The sequence below is a fragment of the Pongo pygmaeus genome, chromosome 5 (genome assembly GCF_028885625.2).
Source record: "Pongo pygmaeus isolate AG05252 chromosome 5, NHGRI_mPonPyg2-v2.0_pri, whole genome shotgun sequence".
NCBI lineage: Eukaryota > Metazoa > Chordata > Mammalia > Primates > Hominidae > Pongo > Pongo pygmaeus.
In genome coordinates, this window is record NC_072378.2 from 86,955,802 (window position 1) to 86,978,951 (window position 23,150).

Below are 23,150 nucleotides of genomic sequence, written 5' to 3' on the forward strand. Positions count from 1 at the left end.
CCTTGCTAGACTATTCTGTCATTTTTCACCATCCAGATGAGTTTCTTAACAAATGTTCTTTTTTTTTTTTTTTTGATAACTAGAAAAGAAGATACGCAAAAGGAAGGGTCAGTGGGTTTTCTGGAAGCACATGGTTAACAACACATAATACCAAACTCTGCCTATTCTCTAAACTCTTCTATATTTAGTGGCAAAAGCTGACCTACTATAACTGGGTTATCATTCTGATAATATCTTTTGTTTGAACTTATTTTAGATTCTTTTTTTTTTTTTTTTTTTTTGAGATGGAGTTTCGCTCTTGTCGCCCAGATGGGAGTGCAGTGGCGCCATCTCGGCTCACTGCAACCTCCACCTCCCGGGTTCAAGTGATTCTCCTGTGCTGGGATTACAGGCACGCGCCACCACGCTCAGCTAATTTTTGTGTTTTTAGTAGAGACGGGGTTTCACCATGTTGGCCAGGATGGTCTCAATCTCTTGACCTCGTGATCCGCCCGCCTCGGCCTCCCAAAGTGCTAGGATTACAGGCGTGAGCCGCTGCCCCCGGCCTAGATTGTTTTCTTTGTGTTGTGGGACCCATGAAACACATGTCTCATTATTACTAATTTGATTGGGGAAAAAAACCTTAACTTAATGTTTAAAATGTAACTACTTTCTAGGCTTCTTCTCCTTAATTGTTTTTCGTCTCCTTTATGGCTGCCTTTTTATACGCTTACAAACAGTGCCAGCTGTTCTCCATGTAGCAATCCCAGCCACCATGCAGCATATTGATTACCAGCTTGAGACTGCCCGGAGCCAGGTATACCGCTACACAGCCATCCTTGAGAAGGCAGCCAACGACCCACTCATGAGGGCTGAACTTCAGCCATATATGTTAAAAGAAGCGCTATATAATATACGACAATATGAGGTCTTCCTTCAGATCATTTTGGTGAGTTAAGTTCATAAGATCTGACCTTTTCCATATAACGCAATCTCTTTATATAAGGCCACATCAGGTAGAACCAGGACACTAATTAAGGAGACAACCTCAGTGACTGCTCGGTTTATATTGCTTTGGTAGGGTTAGGAATCAAAATAGAAACAGAAAAGCTGGGTTTTGATTTTAATGAAAATATTTTGGTAGAAATTGAATTTGTATTTTTTCATTGGTACTTGATAATATGATTGTTAGCATGCTGTAGTTAAACAGTGGTGTATGTGTAAGTAATACTATGTTTATTTTAGTTCAGAGCAAGTATGTAACATTGTTTGGCAGGTAGTTGCCTTTCAAATAATTTTTGTGTAATTATTTGTTCTCACTGTAACAACTGGTAGAAAAGATTTTTTTAAAGGTTTTTTGTAGGCCAGGCAGAGTGGCTCACGTCTGTAATCCTAGCACTTTGGGAGGCAAAGGTGGGCAGATCGCTTGAGCCCAAGAGTTCAAAACCAGCCTCGCCAACATAGTGAAACCCCGTCTCTACAAAAAGTAAAAAACTTAGCCGGGCACAGTGACATGTGCCTGTATTCCCAGCTACTCAAGAGGCTGAGGTGGGAGGATCACTTGAGCCCGGGAGGCAGAGGTTGCAGTGAGCCAAGATCATACCACTGCACTCTGGCATGGGTGACAGAGTGAGACCCTGACCCTGACTCAAAAAAATCGTGTTTTTTTTTTTTTTAATATAGATTAGGGTCTTGCTGTGTTGTCCAGGCTGGTCTTGAACATCTGGCCTCAAGCAATCCTCCTGCCTCAGCTTCCCAAAGTGCTGGGGTAACAGGTGTAAGCCACCACACCTAGCCAGATAAGATTTTATATCTGGTGTTTTTAGATCTAATGAACAAGCCAAACAGTATCCCTAGAGAGTTGGAAAATATGGTAAAGTGGTGGTTATAACCTTTTTAAAAAGTAGCAGTGCCCTTTCTGTCAGATAGAAACTTACTCAGAATCTTACAAATATAAAACAGGTATCTACATAAAGGGACTGGAGGACCTTTTCACTAAGGGATATCCCCATGACACTCTAGGGTTTTAAGGAACACAGTCTGTTAATTACTGCATGATGGCAGGTTATGTTCCCACTCATCACCGTTTACTTTTACACAACCTCTGTTTTCCAGTAACTATGAGACTCTCGGTTAGTGGAACTGTCTTTTGTATGAGTGAATGCTAATTTCTTGAGGGATAGAATAGGATGTATTCTGACCACCTCTTCTTTTTAACTTGTATTTTAATGACTTGGTACTACTATTGGATGCACTTGGTCTGTCCTCTCTCCTTACCTAGCTGTCCTGATGACATGACTTCATTCAAACTAGGGATTGTCCTCACAACTAGCCTATCTAATTGTCTTCAGAAGGAAGGATCCTAGCTGGGAGGCTGAGGTTAGAGAACTGCTTGAGGCCAGGAATTCAAGACCAGCCTGGGCAACATTACGAGACCCTGTCTCTACAAAAAATAAAATTAGCCAAGCATGGTGGTACTAACCTGTAATCCCAGCTACTTGGGAGGCTAAGGTAGGAGAATTGCTTGAGCCCAGGAGCTTGAGGATACAGTAAGCTTTGGCTATGCCACTGCACTCCAGCTTGGGTAGCCAAGGAAGACCCCATCTCTAAAAGAATAAATAAATAAATAATAATAAAAACCAAGTCACTCTCTTAGGGTAGATATTTCCCTTTACATTACCTTGTGGCTATCAGCCTTATGTTAACTAGTCAGCTACTAAGGGGATTTTGTAATCAATTTATTTTGAAGTGCATGTGAGTCCACAGGAGTAGAACTTCACATTCACATTTGTCACCTGCATTCAGAGGTGATGTTATAAGAAAGAACCTTGAGAAACTGTCACACAACTGTAAGGATGTTGCAGATGTCATTCATTATATAGAATCTTCTCATAGTTTTCAATCATGAATCCACCAACTAAGTCTTAAATTCTCATTGGCGTTCTACTTCTCACAGCTGGAGAGGACGGTGAGTAAAGTGTAGAAATGATGAGTGTGGGCTTTGCAACCAGATTACATGAATTCTAATCATGACTTTGCCACTTACTAAATCTGTGTCCCTAAGGAAGCTGCTTAACTTCCCTGTGCCTTGGTTTCCGTATCTGTAAAATGGGGTTATTCATAGTCTTCACCATGTAAATAAGGCAGCATAGTGCCTGGTGCAACGGCTCAATAAAGTGATGATGATGTTGTTTATGATTATCATCATCATCATTGTTAGGGCCTTACCTGAACAGCTGTGATTTCATTTGTCTAGTGGAACAAGCTGAAGAGCTTTTATTTTTCCATACAGTATCTCATTTCCAAGCTCCTTGCTGCTCATGTTGTTGAGAAAGTTAATTTTCTTATCCAAGCACTCTTTATGGCCATTTTGTACTGACTTTAGTCAGGATCAGGATGAGTTTTCTTAAGTTTCTGATTCTCTGCTCAAAGAGTCTTTTTTTGTTTTGTTTTTAAACTATTCAATCCTTCCCCATCAGTCTTAGTGACAATTAAGGTTGATTATTATGAAATGGATATTGGCTTAATCAGTATTATCTCTAGATTATAAACTGTATCAATTTAAAATTAGCCAAGATTTTTCCTATATTAAAATCTATGAATATTCTTTTTAAAGTCACATTATTTGAACAGATACTACTTAAAAATTTTAAAGTAGCAATTTTGATTTTTAAAAATTCTCTCAAAGTTTCAGTTTATGTGAACATTTAAAAAATCCAGTATAGGCCAAGTGCGTATATTGGCTCACGCCTGTAATCCCAGCACTTTGGGAGGCTGAGGCAGGCAGATCACCTGAGGTCAGAAGTTCGAGACCAGCCTGGCCAACATGGTGAAACCCTGTCTCTACTAAAAATACAAAAATTAGCCGGGCATAGTGGTGGTTGCCTGTAATCCCAGCTATTCAGGAGACTGAGGCAGGAGAATCGCTTGAACCCAGGAGACAGAGGTTGCAGTGAGCCGAGATTGTGCCACTGCATTCCAGCCTGGGCGACAGAGTGAGACACTGTCTCAAAAAAAAAAAAAGAAAAAAAAATTCCAATATATAGCCTGGGTAAGATAGAGAATTATTTTGTTTTAATCAGGACTTTATCTTCTGCAGTGAACACATTGAAATGTTCTAGAAAAGAAAAGGGAGTGATGATCATAGTTTTGTTGACTCTTAACTGAGAGAATAAAATTCCATCGTCCATGGGCTTTTAAAGTGCAAGGCAAGACACCAAAGAGAGAAAGCTGCATGTTATTGTGCAAGTAAGAGTTGTGTTTGACAGCACATTTGTTAAAACCTGTAAGTCAAGATTTTTGTAGAGTTATTTCCCCCCAAGCTATTTTTGCAGGGCCCATTCACAGACACACAACACAGGGCTTCTTGATTTTTCTTGATAAGGCAAGTAAAAAAATCAGTTAGGTGGAATTTGTGCTTGTTTTATTATATTTTATTTCTGTTGTAATAAGAACATTAAACATCAGATATTCCATTCTAATTTCTGCTTCTATAAGTTTGACTAGACTTGTTGAAAATTGTCAGTGGAAGAAAGTATGAGGAACTAATAAAAAGTGTTTAAAAGGTAGGGGGAAGGGGAAGAAGAAAGAAACATGCTGGGATCACATGCTTTTGCCAAACATTTGAATGTTATGATAAATTTTTTTTAAGTGATAGCATTTTTAGAGGACTAATATTATAATTAAAAACTCTAGATGGGCCGGGCATGGTGGCTTGAGCCTGTAATCTCAGCACTTTGGGAGGCCAAGGCGGGCGGATCACCTGAGGTCAGGAGTTTGAGACCAGCCTGGCTAACATGGTGAAACCCCATTTCTACTAAAAATACAAAAAATTAGCCAGGCATGGTGGTGCGAGCCTATAATCCTAGCTACTTGGGAGGCTGAGGCAGGAGAATCGCTTGAACCCGGGAGGCAGAGGTTGCAGTGAGCCAAGGTCACACCATTGCATTCCAGCTTGGACAACAAGAGCGAAACTCCATCTCAAAAAAAAAAAAAAAAAAAAGGGCCGGGTGCAGTGGCTCACGCCTGTAATCCTAGCACTTTGGGAGGCCAAGGCGGGTTGATCACGAGGTCAGGAGTTCAAGACCAGCCTGACCAAGATGGTGAAACCCCGTCTCTACTAAAAATACAAAAAATTAGCCGGGTGCAGTGGCAGGCGCCTGTAATCCCAGCTACTCGGGAGACTGAGGCAGGAGAATCGCTTGAACTCGGAGGGTGGAGGCTGCAGTGAGCCAAGATTGCGCCACTGCACTCTAGCCTGGGCCACAGAGTGAGACTCTGTCTCAAAAAAAAAAAAAAAAAACAACTCTAGATGATTGTGAATAAATTCTTTTTTAGTAAAATGTAAATAGAGTAATTTCTAGGACATTATTAGAAAAAAAGCAAGAAGCTCTGTGTGCCTACTCTGAATGGATCCTGCAAATACAGCTTGGGGGAGGGGTCTAGAGTATTTTTTTTTTTTTCCTTTTCAGACAGGGTCTTGCTCTGTATCCCAGGCTGGAGTGTGGTGGTGCAATCTCGGTTTACCTCTGTCTCTGGGGTTCAAGCGATTCTTCTACCTCAGACTTCTTAGTAGCTGGGACTACAGACATGCGCCACCAGGCCTGGCTAATTTTTTTGTATTTTTAGTAGAGACGGGGTTTCACCATCTTGGTCAGGCTGGTCTTGAACTCCTGGCCTCAAGTGATCCACCTGCCTCGGCCTCCCAAAGTGCTGGGATTATAGGCGTGAGCCACTGCGCCCAGCCTTAGAATTTTTTTTTAATTATTTATTTTTTCTTTTTTTTTTTGAGACGGAGTCTCGCTCTGTCACCTAGGCTGGAGTGCAGTGGCGTGATCTCCGCTCACTGCAAACTCCTCCTCCCAGGTTCACGCCATTTTCCTGCCTCAGCCTCCTGAGTAGCTGGGACTACAGGTGCCCGCCACCACGCCTGGCTAATTTTTTGTATTTTCAGTAGAGACGGGGTTTCACTGTGTTAGCCAGGAAGGTCTCTTATCTCTTGACCTCGTGGTCCACCCACCTTGGCCTCCCAAAGTGCTGGGATTACAGGCGTGAGCCACCGCGCCCGGCCCAGCCTTAGGATATTTTTAATTGTAGGTTTTAATAAGTATTGCATGTCAAATGCAACTTTTATTTTGGAGAATGTATGCAAATGTATTCCTGTTTCTTGTTGCTGTTGCACAAATCTTAAAAGACTTTAAAGACTGCGTTTTCGTATTGATTCCTAAAACAAAACTTAACAAGCAAGGGGGAAAAAACTCTATGAGGGTAGACAAGAGACCTATTTTATATAATAGATAATAGTGTACGGAAGAATAAAGCAGGAGGAGGAGTAAAGCTTAAACAGCAGTATGGGTAAAATTAAAACAGAATACATCTTACATTTATGAATAAAAATTTGTTAGTTGTAATACAATGCTAATAGTTGATAGTACTCACGAAGTAATTATTTTTGTCATTTAAGAGTTTAGAAAGCATGTAATTAGGCTACATACAGATGTCTGAGAATTCAGATGCACCTTTTTCTCTTCAAATAGATGTCATTCTTTTATGCTATACTGATAAACCCACACCACAGCCATTTCTGGTGACATCTTGCGCAACACAGTATAATGGTTAAGAGCTGGGCTGTGGGCTCAGATGGTTTGGGATCCACCATGATTGCTACCCCTTATTAGCTGCATATAGTTAGACAATTTACTTACCTTACTATTCTTTGATTTTCTCATTTGTACTTATCCCTTTTTGTATTTGTAAGTATTTAATGTGGTGCTTAGCACATAGTAAGAATAAATATAATTATTTCTTTTTTTTTTTTGAGATGGAGTCTCACTCTGTTGCCCAAGCTGGAGTGCAGTGGCTCGATCTTGGCTCACTGCAACCTCCGCCTCCCGAGTTCAAGTGATTCTCCTGCCTCAGCCTCCTGAGTAGCTGGGACTACAGGCACGTGCCACCATGCCCAGCTAATTTTTTTGTATTTTTAGTGGAGATGGGGTTTCACTGTGTTAGCCAGGATGATCTTGATCTCCTGACCTCATAATCCACCTGCCTCAGCCTCCCAAAGTGCTGGGATTACAGGCGTGAGCCACCGTGCCCAGCGAAATATAATTATTTCAAATTCAGTGTTTAGCAACTTATTTTCAGACCATGATTGTTGTATCAAATATATTGTTTTTCTTTCAGTGCTGCAACTTTTAAGATTTTCTGCATACTTCAATGTGATTTTTTTCTGTTTAATTTTTCATACTTTATTCCTTGTATCAATAGATTAAGAAAGTAAAAGTTTCCCAAGTATTGGTTTATAATGTTTGTGTCACACAAAAAGTTCAGTTTCACAAAGAGTAACATTCAGTGATCTATTTAAATGTCATTTTAATCGTTATTTTAAGCTAAGGGCTTTACAATAAGCTAAATACACACAAACCTGTATATCCTGAACTGCAAAAGCAGCTTCCATAGCCATATATGCTTTAATCAAGTACACATTTCCACAATGAACAAGTACTTACAAATATGTTAATAGAATACTATCCCAAATGTTTATCCTGTCATCAACTTTTAAAACTATTCTTGCTACTGAAAGCATTTATTCTGAGAAGATTTAATCTGATATGGGAAAATGAATTCTCCTAAAACTTAACAGATAGTATTTTATAAGCCTCAGAAGGTTTTAAATCAAAAATGCCTTCCAACAAGCATTCATATGAAACTTTTAGTTTCTTGAAAAATAATCACTCTTGTTATATGAAGAAAAGAATATTAAGACAAATTTTCTTTTAAGACAGATAAAAATTCTTACGAAGAACCGTATTTTTCTATATCATCTCCTTAGAAGGATCACAAACCAGTTCACTACCTTTAATAACCTCTCAGTTTACTGTTGTCTAAAAACTTTAGGATACATGAAGCATGTCTTAGTTATCATAAAGTCAAAGATATCTTTTAGATCTTACATAATAGATAGCTACAGTATAGCTTACAATGGCACAAATATAGCTAACATATAAATACTACTTCATCCTTTAGATAGTCGAAAGTCAGAAAGAAATAAATGGTTTACAAGGTACTTTAACTTATTATGTGTGATCATTGAAACCCAACAAGTATTTCAAGTATGCTTATTATATAAAGACAGGTGATTAAAGGCTCAAAGATTACCGTAAAATTGAAGGCATGAAAATAACAGCTGAAAACTTTGTGTTTCTCCATCTTTCATTTACATGGCTTGATATCTATCAGGACCTTACTATAGAAAATATACAGTTAATATATGTACTTCCCCCAGACGATAATGAAGTTTCAGAAAGTACAAAAGGTGTCAAGATCCATAGTTTACTTCGTCAAATGGTTTTCCAGTTCATTTCAGTTCTGCATTCATAGTAATCAAGTCTTTAACCCTAGCAAACTTCCCTGGGTCCCTTCAAATCAAGAAAACAATATTGTAAACTTGTACTCAACCTTGTCTTCCAATTCACATTGCCTTGTGAGTCATTTCAATGATGAACTCTATGACAGGGTCTTCTAGAATATCCCCTGACTCAGTACAAGGATTCTGGCATCCCCTAAACCATATGGCATACATCAGAGGTGAGATCTCACTAGCTTGCCAACCTGCAGTGCCCTGCTGACTCACTCCTAACAGGTTTTTCTCAATGTGATTTTATTAAATCTTGTTATCACCATAATTTTCAGAGGAACCCCTAATTAATTTTATAATTGAGGAACAGGAAAATAACAGCTATACAAAAACGGATTCTTGAGGATCCATTTCTCAAGAATGCAATTATATTTAAATCTAAGAATACCTGTATACATTTAAGAAAAATTATATCTATTGTATTTCAAAAGATTCATCCATCTCACAAATATCTTGGGAGCCCCATACATATGCTGGTACTGTTCTAGGTGTTGAGGATCTTGCGGAGAACAGACTTCCTGCTGTCATTGAGCCTACTTTCAGAGGATGTGGGGAGCAGGTATGGTCTGAAACACATATGATTTTTATAGTAGAATTATAAAAATATTAATGCAAATTATGTTGTTTTCACAGTCAGATATAATTACTGGTGCTCAAGAAGTGGAAATGATGACAAAGCAGTTAGCAGCCCATCTGGAACAACTAAAAATGACCATAAAATCAAAGACAGCGGTCCCAACATCACAAGTCTTTGTAAGTATTTGTCATAAACTTTGACCTTAAGGTGAATTTCCTTTTGAGCCCTATAATATTGGATTACAAGTCATTATAATTATATTTAATTTCTAAAAATATAATGTTTTGTATAAGTTGATCCTGTTCTTTATAGTTACTTTGCCATAATAGTATGCTATAAATTGGATGAGAGAATTCCCCTACAGAAGCAACTGCTACTAAAGGAACTGCAACTGTATAGTATGATAACCATATCAGTATTGGCTGTGAAAACAGAAATAATCATTGTACTATGGTTGAAAATGTATTCATAGTAGCTGGTCAGAAATTGCCTCCAGCACAGAGATGATGTAACTTGTGACCTTTCTGAAAAGACACATAATAATCACTTTGTTTACCAGGCCTGCACTTATATTGATTTTCTGATTATCTGCACCATTTTATGGACAAACCTGGCAAACCTTATCTGGATAAGGAGGTATAAAATGTATATGCAGTATTATTTTTATTTATTTATTTTATTTTATTTTTGAGATGGAGTCTCACTTTGTCGCCCAGGCTGGAGTGCAGTGGAGCGATCTCGGCTCACTGCAAGCTCCGCCTCCTGAGTTCACGCCATTCTCCTAGCTCAGCCTCCTGAGTAGCTGGGACTACAGGTGCCCCCCACCATGCCCAGCTAATTTTTTTTTTTGTATTTTTAGTAGGGACAGGATTTCACTGTGTTAGCCAGGATGATCTCTATCTCCTGACCTCATGATCTGCCCTCCTCGGCCTCCCAAAGTGCTGGGATTACAGGCATGAGCCACCGCACCCAGCCTATATGAAGTATTATTATAGAGGATATGAGGCTGTAATAACTTTCTGCAGTCATCCCCAGTATTTGGTTTAAAAACCAAGAAACAAAAGGCTAAATTGTTTAACTTAGATGTGGGGCCTTATTGATTTTTTCATTTGTTCTATAAGTCAGTGACCTTTAATATGAATAAGAAACATATCTCACGGGCCTAAAATCTTTTAACTTGCAGCTCACAAAACATGGCCCAAGATATATCTCTATACTTTCCAGGTTCTTTTGAGCAATGATTGGGCCAGAAAAAATCTAATTATAATGAGTCATATTTAGCTTTTTAATTTATTTTTTACTTTCTTAATATTGTTATATTTTATTAGATGATCAGTCAGGAAAACAAACAAAAAAATGGTCTTCAGTGACACTTTTGTGTTCATTCTCCTCTAAACACATCTTCAGCATCTGATTTTTGGTACTTATGAAGGTGTCTTTTTCTGTATAAATAGGTGTTAACTTGGTGTCCTTGCAGGGTGCGTGGGGGGAACTTTCTATTTTGCCATCTTGCTCCACCCTCCTATTTTTTTTTTTTTTTTGAGGAGTAGTTTTGCTCTTGTTGCCCAGGCTGGAGTGCAATGGCCTGATCTCAACTCACTGCAACCTCCACCTCCCGGGTTCAAGTGATTCTCCTGCCTCAGCCTCCCGAGTAGCTGGGATTATAGGTGCCCACCACCACGCCCAGCTAATTTTTGTATTTTTAGTAGAGATGGGGTTTCACCATGTTGGCCAGGCTGGTCTTGAACTCCTGACCTCAGGTGATCCGCCCACCTTGGCCTCCCAAAATGCTGGGATTACAGGTGTGAGCTACTGTGCCTGGCCCTATTTTTTTTTTTTTTCTTAAGACATTTTTCCCTTGGTTTTTTGAGATGAAGAGTCCATAAATCTTTCTTAGGTGATCACATGTGTTTGGCTTTTTAAAGTAAACTAACTTTATAATAATCATACTAAAATAAAATGCTTTGAAATAAAATGCAAGTTTCTTTTCTCATAATTTATGAGTTAAATTTTTATCTAAAGTCTACTGTCTAAGTCCGTAAGACTTTTGCTTAGGGAGAATTAACTTCTTTACAAATGACAATTGTATTTATCTTAAAGAGTATAGTGATTTATAATTTTATTACACAGTTGCATTTTGAATATTTTTTTTCTCTTCCTCAGCCTATCTTCATTGCACTTTCTACTCTGTGGACCAGCTTGCAAGACGAAACTATTGTGGTTGGTGTCCTCAGTAATTTATTCACTCACATTCAGCCATTCTTGGGTGCTCACGAACTATACTTTCCTGAGAGAGTGATGCAATGTCATCTTAATGGAGCGACTGTGAAAACTGATGTGTGTAGAATGAAAGAACACATGGGTAATGAAAATCATCCATTATTTCCTCTTCTTTTTAAAATTACCTCTAGAATAAAGTCACTCTTTTGTTCTAAAAATTTCATATCTTTCTGATAAAGCATTAAACATTTTTCTTGATTATAAAGTACTAATGAGGGCCGGGTGTGGTGGCTCACGCCTGTAATCCCAGCACTTTGGGGGGCTGAGGCGGGTGGATCACCTGAGGCCAGGAGTTCGAAACCAACCTGGCCAACATGGCAAAACTCCATCTCTACTAAAAATACAAAAATTAGCCAGGCATGGTGGCGGGTGCCTGTAATCCCAGCTACTGGGGAGGCTAAGGCAGGAGAATCACTTGAACCCAGCAGGGCAGAGGTTGCAGTGAGCCAAGATTGTGCCATTGCACTCTAGCCTGGGTGACAGAGTGAGACTCCATCTCAAAAAAAAAAAAAAAAGCACTAATGTTCGTGAGAGGAGATGTGGAAAACAGAAAAAATGTAAACTGAATAACTTACTATCCAGTAATAACCATTCCTAGTGTTATCGTTCATGTTTTGGTTAACAATCATTTTTTGTGCAGATGTGTTTCTATTGCAGTCCTAGTAATTTTATTATTGATTTGTTGGAGAAAAGAATATTAATCGTTGCTATTTTGTTGCAAATAAAGCTCCATTTCTTTAGAATGTTATTTGTTATATATCTACCTCAGATTCAAGTTGGGAATTTACAAACCAATAAATGTTATCCCTGTAAAATTAATTGAGCTTATTTAGGTCCTTTAGAAGATGCATTGATTCTTATAGAAAAACAATCTTTATCAATAAACTTTTAACCATTTTAGACCCTTCTTTCTTAGCTAAAGACACTAACATTTATGAGGAATGCCAAAAAAGAACCTGGGACTTGAGATGTTGATGTTGCATAAAAAGAGAGTTTTTTCAGAAAATGAAATTAATAATTTACTCTATGAATTTTCTTTTCAAATTCTATTTTTTAAAGATGAAAAATAAAAATATAGCAGTCATTTCCTAAACTATTAGAATACATAAAAACTGAAAACTAATCAGAAACTAAAAAATATCCTTTCAGTTCAAGTTTTTTATTACTTATTTCATTTCATTAAAGCAACATATATAAGCAAATATTAAATGAAATTGAAAAGTTAAAGTATCTCCAACAGTGTATATTAAGCTAACCATATTGGCAAGACTGTTTACCTGCAACTTCTTAGATTTAGATGTGTCATTTTCTACCATATGTCAGAACTTTTTATTCACTAGAACACTATTAAATTACTGCTCCAGTGAATTGGTCAAGCCAGTGTTTTTCTAAAAGAATTTCATTTACACCTGCCACATATTGTCATTGTTAGAGGCTTTCAGGCATACCAGGAAAAAAGAGAGAGGATTTATTTTCTCTAAATTATGCATTTACTTTTAGTGGTAGCCACAAGATCATTTGTGATGCCTGCTTTTTGGGTTTAGAACCAGGCACAGAAGTGTACGTGGGATTGTGAAAGCTAAGAAACTTTGGGAACAATGTTTTATAAATACGTGTTATTATTTGTGTAAAAATTTATTCAGTTTGCTTATCAAATGTAAATAGGTAAGCTAACCAACAGTAGGAAGAATTTTTAAAAATATAAAGAACAAAAATTACACACCTTGTTATCAAAATCAGGTAACATTTTCTTGACTTTCTGCTCAGAACCTTCTCTGTTGTTTCAAGAAGCAATAGTCCTAGTTTATAAGCATCATATTAAACATATTTTGCCACCTAGCATATTATTAAGAACAACACTATATTGAATGAGGTCAATCTGTCTCTTTCTGGGTCACATAGCAGCCAGTCTATTCTGCTCAGCTCCTTGGGTTATTTACTCTGCAGCAGCAGGAAGCACCACACACTTTCGGAAGTGCCCCAGTCAGCTTTTTTCTCAGCAGCAGAGCATGCTTGTCAGAAATGGCCTCTCCTTTCTGTTCTTCATTCTGGAGCAAAATCCTACCTCCAAGTTTGCCCCAGAAACTTACGTGACATTATATGTCACTGAGGTCGTTTGTACTTCTTTGCTTGAATAGACTTCCTCATAAATCTGGTTTTGTGAATATCAAGTTTTTGCCCATCGGGAAAAGTACAAAGCAATAAAAAGGTAATGTTTAGAATGAGCCAGTGCTGATTTATTTTGGAAATTTAACCTTCTCACTGAATTAAAGCTTTTCTTCTTCTCCTTCATTTTAGAAGATAGAGTAAATGTGGCAGATTTCAGAAAACTAGAATGGCTTTTCCCAGAAACAACAGCAAATTTTGATAAACTGTTAATTCAATATCGGGGATTTTGTGCTTACACATTTGCTGCAACAGATGGTCTTCTCCTTCCAGGTATATCATTGGAAATGAGACTGCTCTCCTTTCCCCAATTTTTTCTTTATATGGAGTTCTGTCATTGTCACTTGAATATTCACTTTAAAAACTTTATGGAATCTAATGGTGAACTAACAAAGAATCTACAAAGATGATCCAGACAGTCTTCATTTTTGAGGTGCTCTGGTAGACTGACATAAGCAAGAAATTATAAGTGATTAGTAATGGAAAGTGTATATGTGTTATGAAATATGGATGCTGCAGTACCATTGAAAGAGGATGACTCATATGGCCAATGAGGAATTCTAGAAATGTTACATGACATTGGCTGTATGCAGTGGCTCACGCCTATAATCCCAGCACTTTGGGAGGCCAGGGCGGGTGGATCAGTTGAGGTCAGGAGTTGGAGATCAGTCTGGCCAACATGGCGAAACCCTGTCTTTACTAAAAATACAAAAATTAGCCAGGCATGGTGGCACATGCCTGTAGTCCCACCTACTTGGGAGGCTGAGGCAGGAGAATCACTTGAACCCAGGAGGCAGAGATTGCAGTGAGCTGAGATCACTCCACTGCACTTCAGCTGGGCAACAAAGTGAGACTTTGTCTCAAAAATAAAACAAATGTTACACAACATTACTAAAAATATATCATCTTCCAAAGTAATTACTGAAAGAGCAACACTTATTTGACTGACATGTTTGTTAAAAAATATTCTTTGTTACTTTGCAGTTATATTTCACTGGCATAGATAGGATTTCTCTGTTAGACGCCTATAAGGAAATGGCTAATATCAAGTAAAATTTCTCTATGATGTATATATTATTAGAGCTTCTCCAAAATAAAGAATAAATCAGAGATAGAGATGAAAGAAATTATCATCCAAAAAGTGCTGTGTGAATTGTGAATAAGAAAAAGCCTGCCAGGGCTAGAATGAAAACAGTGTGACAAGATTGTGTCTTAATTTACTTTATACCGTTAACCTTATGTTTCTTCTTTCTTCATTATTTTTTTCTTTATTTCTTTTGTTATGTTTCACAATTGGTTATTTTTTCATTAAAAATAACTATTGGGATTGTGTGTATACAGGCTAGAGAGAACACTCAATTGGCTCATTTAAAAAATGTTATTACATTTTTGATAATGGGAATAACAAAATATTTACTGTGGGAAATTGAGAGTAATATTCTGAGGCCCAGTGAGGGTCACTGATACTGGGGAGAAAACAATCAAGAGCCATGCAGAAGTAAAATGCAGTGGAATGTAGATAGTTTCCTTTTCTTTCTCCTCCCTCCCTCTCTCCCTCCCCTCCTGCCTCCCCCTCTCCATTCCTTCCTTCCTTCCCTGTTTCACACAAATGAGAAGGGAAAGGAGACACACGGATATGGGGTGATGGCAGAGGAAGCATGATGTGGTTGGAAAAGCTATGGGTTAGGGTTCAGAAGAGCCTGGTCTGTGTCCTTAGTGAACTAGGTAACCTTTATGAAATCTAACACCTTCTGTGGACCTCAGTTTCTCTCAAGAAAATGAAAAGGATCAACCAGGAGGTCTGTATGGTCCCTTCCAGGGTCTCCCAACTCTAGGTCTAAGAAGAAAGAGGGTGAAGTAGAAAAGTAGAAGAGCTTGTGGGGCCATGAGTTTCATATTCCTCTCTGAATAAGTGAATTCTGACGATTTCTGCTTACTACATTATTTCTACTTCATTATTTTCTGGGCAGCAACAACCTGCATTACCTCAGATGAATTCTGTAGAACTTCCCTTCTTCCATTCAGGAGTGGAGACCACATGTCTTAAATCCCAGGGTAACACTGGCGCTTACCAGTCAGGATCCTTTTCCGATGACTTCATTGACTTCATTGCCTACCACGCTTTCCCTTGTTTGCTCCACTCCGGTGGCACTGGCTTTCTTGCTGTTGTTGAACAGTTGAAGCCCACTTTCACCTCAGAGCCTTTGCACTCTTGGAAAAACTCTGCCTCCCAGGTTGCTAATCGCCTTGCTGCCTCATTTTATTCAGCCTTCCCTAATCACTCAATTTAAAATATCAATTGCACACTTCTTCCTTTTACTATGTATTTAACCTGCTTTATTGTTTTTTTCATGTAGCACTTGTCACTCTGTGGCCTATGATATATTTGTGATTTTTTGAGAGCAGGGAATTTGTTATCTTCTATAGCCTTAGCACCAAGAACATGGTGAATAACTATTTGTTGGATAAATGAAAGAATAAATGAATAAGACAGTGTTACTCTTTCTAATACAACTTCCACAAACTATGTGGATATTTAATTATCTATAGTCTATGTAGTATATTTTTACAGTGAAAAATATTTGGTAATATGCAAATTTGCATTTTGGAAAAGATGTCCCATTTTTGTAGTTCTTACTGGGTTATTTTAAACGTAGTCCTTGCAGTAGTTAGTTGAAGTAGCTTTGAAAAATCTGCCAGATGAGTAAGTGGCTTTTCATAAAAGATTTTTTAAATTATTATATCTGAATAGTGGAAAGTATTTTTACATAAAATACAATTTAAAATCATACTTTAACATAAAAATATAATTAGTATGGACTTCACATATCATTTAAAAAATGTATAAATTAAAATGCTAATTATAACATTTTAGCAAAGTAAAAGCATAAGTGATATGTTAAAAATGGAGTGGAAGGGGCTGGGCATGGTGGTTCATGCCTGTAATCCCAGCACTTTGGGAGGCCAAGGTGGGTGGATCACCTGAGGTCAGGAGTTCAAGACCAGCCTGACCAATTTGGTGAAACCCCGTCTCTATTAAAAATACAAAAATTAGCCAGGTGTGGTGGTGCACACCTGTAATCCCAGCTACTCAGGAGGCTGAGACAGGAGAATTGCTTGAACCCGGGAGGCAGAGGTTGTAGTGAGCTGAGATCAAGCCACTGGACTCCAGCCTGGGTGACAGAGCAAGACTTTGTCTCAAAAAAAAAGGAGTGAAAGGGCCAGGAACAGTGGCTCATGCCTGTACTCCCAGCACTTTGGGAGGCCAAGGTGAGCAGATCGCTTGAGTCCATGAGTTCGAGACCAGCCTGGGTGACGTGGTGAAACCCCATCTCTACAAAAAAGGTTAGCTAGGTTGGGAGATACATGCCTGTAGTCCCAGCTACCTGGGAGGGTGAGGCAGGAGGATCCCTTGAGCCCGGGATGTTGATGCTGCAGTGAGCTGAGACTGCGCCACTGCACTCCAGCCAGGTTGATAAGAGTGGGACACAGTCTCAAAAAAAAAAAAATGGAGTGGATGAGGAATGGCTCTATAGTATGTTACAAACACAGAGTAACCATATTTCTTTTTCTTTTTTTTTTGAGACAGTCTTGCTCTGTCACTCAGGCTAGAGTACAATGGCATGATCTCAGCTCACTGCAACCTCCGCCTCCCAGGTTCAAGCTGTTCTCCTACCTCAGCCCCCTGAGTAGCTGGGATTACAGGTGCACACCACCACGCCCATCTAATTTTAGTATTTTTAGTAGAGACGGGGTTTCACCTTGTTGGTCAGGCTGGTCTTGAACTCCTGACCTCAGGTGGTCTGCCTGCTTTGGCCTCCCAAAGTGCTGGAATTAGAGGCGTGAGCCACCGTGCCCAGCCAGAATAAAAATATTTCATAAGTGATCAAGACATTTCATATCTAATTCTTTTTTTATTTTCAGGAAATCCAGCAATTGGAATTTTAAAATATAAAGAAAAATATTACACATTCAATAGTAAAGATGCTGCATATTCATTTGCAGAAAATCCTGAACATTATATTGATATAGTTAGAGAAAAGGCCAAAAAAAATGCAGAGTTAATTCAGCTATTGGAACTTCATCAACAGTTTGAAACACTTATTCCATATTCTCAGGTAAGCAGGGTCAATATTTTATGAATTTATGACATTTAAAAATATAGTTAATTTAAAAGTTATATTTTATTGTAGAATGCTTCCCAAGTCCAGGCAGGTCTTGGTCTGTAAAGACGAGGGTCTTTACAGGTTGTCTGAAAGGGATTCACATCTGAAGATGAATCAATAAAGAATAATGAAAACAGGATATGGAGTCAAATTGATGAATTAGGAAATGGGGAAAATCTGAATCAGAATGACTTCATTGACTTATAAATAATCGAAGCTGCAGTATATTTCTGTATCTGAAATTGGAGGAGCTCAACACAGATAACACAGACAGTAACTTATACTCAGAGCTGCAAAACAATTTAACAGGTTTAAATTGTAGTAGTCTGAAAGGCCACAGAATGGATCTCAAGGTGGGTTTCTTGTATGTCTGTGCCTATTGATTAATTCATTCATCTTATTTAGTAAGCCACTTATTGTGTATCAGTAATTATTCTTGGCATAAGGGATTTCATGAAACAAAACAGATAAAAATCTCTACCGGTTTGGAACTCACATTTGAATGCTGTATATTCTCATGTTCTTCCTCTTTGTCTCTCATTTTCGTTGTTCATCTCTTTTTTTGTTCTTTTTAGAGGCAAGGTCTCACTCTGTCACCCAGGATGGAGAGCAGTGGCGCAATCATAGCTCACTGTACCTTCCAACTCCTGGGTTCAAGGAATCGTCTTGCCTCAGTCTCCCAAGTAGCTGGGACTACAGGCAGGTGCCACCATGCCTGGCTAATTTTTTTAAAAAACTTATTTTTTGTAGAGATGGGGTCTCGCCATGTTGCCCGGGCTGGTATCAAACTTGTGGCTTCAAGTTATCCTCCCACCTTGGCATCCCAAAGTGTTGGGATTATAGGCATGAGCCACCATGCCCAGCCTGTTGCTCATCTCTTAAGTGGTCTTTCTGTCTCTCCTCTCTCTTGTTGAATTCCTCTCTTCTAAACTCACTAAAATGAAAACATTTTGAAATACATGGTTTAAAATGTCTATGGTTTCCTTTTTTTTTTTTTTTTAACCAAGTCTTGCTCTGTTGCCCAGGCTGGAATGCAGTGGTGTGATCTCAGCTCACTGCAACTTCCACCTCCCAGGTTCAAGCAATTCTCCTGTCTCAACTTTCTGAGTAGCTGGAACTACAGGCGGACACCACCACGCCTGGCTAATTTTTGTATTTTTAGTAGAGATACGGTTTCACCATGTTGGCAAGGCTGGTCTCAAACTCCTGACCTCAGGTGATCCACCCACCTTGGCCTCCCAAAGTGCTGGGATTACAGGTGTGAGCCACCACACCTGGACTTGTTTGCTATTTTTATCAACATTTTAACTATAAAGCAGGTCGGCTTTGTGCCACTGACCTGGCCAGCAGAGATCCAAGCAGTAATTAGTGAGAGGACTGTTGGGCTGGTGACAGTGGAGCACAGAGGATGGTCTGAACACACGGACAGGAAGACCAGAAACAAGCTAAGGACTAAGTCATCTGAGGAGAGTGGGGGAAGTATGGCAGTCAGGACCATGGACAGTTCAGTTGGTGCTGTTATTCTGACATCGTGATGTGCTGTGTTCTGACATTGTGTTATTCTGACATCGTGATGACATCGTTGATGTGGCACTCCAGCTCCCCTTTCCAATGAAGCTATTCTGTAGAGTCCTAGGTTCCTACTGTTGTGATGAGAGATTGGTCTCGTCTACAGTGCCTTTCTGTATGTGAGCCAAATAGTAGGTAGGCCTACAATTTTTGTTTCCACTAAAAAGTTACTCTGAAAATGTATCAATTTAACTTCATTATAAGGTTTGTCAGTTACCCATAATCCTGCGAGGACTTGTTAATACCTCAGTTTGTAATATTTGCCAATTTGATGAATTTAAAATGGTACTTATTATTGTTTGTTTTTTTTTTCTGAGACGGAGTCTTGCTCTGTTGCCCAGGCTGGAGTGCAGTGGCACGATATCAGCTCACTGCAACCTCCACCTCCCGGGTTCAAGCAATTCTCTGCCTCAGCCTCCTGAGTAGCTGGGATTACAGGCGTCCGCCAACACACCTGGCTAATTTTTGTATTTTTAGTAGAGACGGGGTTTCACCATCTTGGTCCAGCTGGTCTTGAACTCCTGACCGTGTGATCCACCTGCCTCAGCCTCCCAAAGTGCTGGGATTACAGGTGTGAGCCACCGCACCGGGCCCTTATTACTGCTTTATTGTGCATTTTTCTGATAGTGAAGTTTAGCATTTCTTCTTATTTATCTGTTCAGGTTTCCCCTTCTGTACATTGCGTATTTATAACTTTTGCCGTTTTTTTTTTCCATTTGCCGTTTCTGTTTTTAAGTTGTTGATTGGCAGTTCCTTGTCTATTCTAAATATTAATCCTTTATAAGTTATAAAAGTTGCAAATGTCTTTTCCCAGCCTGACACCTCTGTTAATGTTGTAAGTCGAATCCTTCATTGAAGACACATCTTTAATTTTAATGTAGTCATATCTATTAATTTTTTCTTTATAGATTGTGCTTTTTTAAAATCTTGTTTTAGAAATTCTCCTCTGTCCTAAGATTATTCTTTTACATTTTATTTTTATTTTATTTTTATTTTTTTGAGACAGAGGCTCACTCTGTAGCCCAGGCTGGAGTGCAATGACATGAACATGGCTCACTACAGTGTTGACCTCCTGGGTTCAAGCAATCCTCTTGCCTTGGGCTTTTGTGTAGCTGAGACCACAGGCATGCACCAACCATGCCTGGCTAATTTTTTTTTTTTTTTTTTTTTTTTTTAGTTTTAGTTTTTCTAGAGACGGTGCCTCACTTTGTTGCTCAGGCTGGTCTTGAACTCCTAGGCTCAAGCAATCCTCTTGCCTTAACCTCCCAAAGTTCTGGGATTAAACGTGTGAGCCACCACATCCAGCCCATTTTCTTCTTTTTAAATTGTCAATCTAAATAACAGATACTCTCTAAAAGGAAATGATATTTGTTCAGGACCAGGTACTGCAATGGGAATACACTTGCCATAGTAAACCATGTGTGTATTAAGAGAGGTAAAGAAAGACAAAGTCAGTTAAGGGAAAAATTAGGAGGATTAGATAATTGTTTAAGGTAATTATCCTGGCCCGGCGTGGTGGCTCACGCCTGTAATCCCAGCACTTTGGGAGGCTGAGGCGAGTGGATCACAAGATCAGGAGTTCAAGACCGTCCTGGCCAACATGGTGAAAACCTGTCTCTACTAAAAATACAAAAATTAGCTGGGTGTCGTGGCACGTGCCTGTATTCCCAGCTACTCGGGAGGCTGAGGCAGGAGAATCGCTTGAACCAGGGAGTCAGAGGTTGCAGTGAGCCGAGATCGCACCACTCCACTCCAGCCTGGCAACAGAGCAAGACTCTGTCTCAAAAAAAAAAAAAAAAAAAAGATCATTATCCTTGGCTTGGTTGGACAGGCAGTTGCTGGGCAGATGTCATCACAGAAATATTTTTTCTGTGTAAGGTTGTGGTGGCCTTTGTGCAGGATTGTGTTTTTTGGAGAGTCTTTTGTGATAATTTTTATCCGGGATTTGCCATGAGAGCCCTTCCTTCATGGCTGATTTGCCACAAGAGCCCTTCCTTAATGGCCGTCCCTGGCTCTATTTGTCAGAGTTTTTAACACAAGTGACACCATTTTGATTCTGACAACTCTCACCCAATTTATTTTTTACATTGAGATCTTTAGTCTATTTGGAGATAATAAAGGATTCTAATTTTATTTTTCTTCATGTAGTAAGCCAGTTTTCCTAACACGATTTACTAAATAATGTAAATGTATTTCCCACAAAATACAGTGCACCTCTATTGTATTAACAACTTTCATATGAAATAGGTTTGTTTCTAGGCTTTCTATTCTGTTGCATTGGTCTGTTTATCATCTCTATCCTAATACCACACTGCTTTAATTACTATTGCTTTGTAATATATTTTATTATCTGATAAAGAAGCTCTCTTCTTTGCCTTTTAGTTTTCAAAATTTTCCATGTAAGTTTCTTAATGAATTTGCTAAGTTTCCCCAAAAAATCTTACTGGAATTTTAACTGGAATTGCATTAAACTAATGAAATAATTTGTGGGGGAATTTATATATTTATTATATTGGATTGTCCCATCAATAAAAATACCATTTGCATAGTGTTTTTTCTTATGGTAGTTTCATTAATTATGCCTTCATAAAACTTGATGGATTTAGTTATATTTTATTCTCTACCTATTTCTAAAATAGTAGTTGAGTTTTTGACATTCATGTATGTATTCCTAAATAATATATTTCTGTGAAATGACCTCATTTTGCCCAATTTTCTGTTAGTTGATTTCTCTTTATCTTAGTGATTTGCAGGAAGTGTTTTTTCAAAATTATATTTTGGATATGAATTCTTTGTTAAATATATGTTTTGAAGATATGTTTTCTCAGTTTGTAGCTTATGTTTTCATTCTTTTTGTGGTGTCTCTTGATGAACAAGTCTTTCATTTTAATGTGTAATTTGTCATTATTTTTTCTTCATGTCTTGTTTAAGAAGTTCTTATGTATTCTGAGATCACAAAAATATTCTTACCTTTTTTTTAAAAGAAATATGTTTTGTCTATCATGTGGAGCCTTTAGTCCATTTGGATTTTATTTTTGTTTGTGGTGGGAGGTAAAGATCCAATTTTATTTTTTTCCCATTTGTAGTGAAATTGTCATAGACCATTTCTTTAATAGTCTCTCCTTTCCTCACTGATCTACAGCGTCTTATCAATAACCACAGGCTTATTTTTGTACTTTCTATTATGTTCAGTTATTCAATTTTTAAAAAATTCCTGTACTGATATCTTCAATAGCTTTATAAGTCTTGATATCTGGTAGAGTAAGTTTTCACATTCTTTCTTGTCTGAAAAGTTTTGTCTGTACTAGACTCTTTACTTTTATAAATTTGAGAAGTACATAATGAAGTTCCATTAAAAATCCTTGAAGGAATACTGATTGAAATTGCCTTGTATATGTAGGTTAGTATGAGAAGAATGGACATTTTTACAACATTGAGTCTCCCTATCCAAAGCATCAATGTAGTTTTATAATATTTCCTATCAAAGAATTGCACATTTTTTTGGTTAGATTTATTTGTAGGGGCTTTATATTTTTTATTGCTATTTTAAATGCTGTTGATGCTTAGGATTGAATTTTAGTTCATTATTGCTGATATTATGGAAATGCGGTTTAATTTCTGCATATTGATTTTATATTCAGCAACCTTAATAAACTCCCTTACTAATTCTAATAATTGATATTTGAGAGTCTATTGATATTTAGAGTCTGTTAGTTTTTTTCTTAATGTGGGCCATCACAATATATGCAAATAATAATTCCTTCCCCTAGACTTTGTATTTTTTTTAACGCTATATTGCTTTATTACAGGAGGTGAGTGTTGTTGTAGGGAGCGGGGGCATCATGGTGAAGAAATAAATCAGACGACTGCAAATGCAGGGAGCAATAATGTTAAAATCGTAATATGCAAAATGAACAATTGCAATCATTTTCTTAAGACTCAACTCATAGATGGAAAATTTTAATTGCTATCGCAGAAAGCATCTGTATGAAGTAGA

General features: G+C 38.1%; 1 protein-coding gene across 9 annotated transcripts in view; it reads left to right on the forward strand.

Moving 5' to 3' along the window:
• CFAP206 (cilia and flagella associated protein 206) overlaps window positions 1-23,150 on the forward strand; it is a 56,309-nt gene that overhangs the window by 9,382 nt on the left and 23,777 nt on the right. For 6 of the 9 annotated variants that reach the window (XM_054491486.2, XM_054491484.2, XM_054491485.2 and 3 more), the window contains exons 7-11: window positions 720-928; window positions 9,029-9,148; window positions 11,136-11,334; window positions 13,551-13,691; window positions 17,343-17,536. In XM_054491486.2, coding sequence (XP_054347461.1) covers window positions 720-928; window positions 9,029-9,148; window positions 11,136-11,334; window positions 13,551-13,691; window positions 17,343-17,536 — 863 coding nt within the window. The remainder of the gene's footprint in view (window positions 1-719; window positions 929-9,028; window positions 9,149-11,135; window positions 11,335-13,550; window positions 13,692-17,342; window positions 17,537-23,150) is intronic. The other 3 variants (XM_054491493.2, XM_054491488.2, XM_054491489.2) reach the window with 1 other exon arrangement.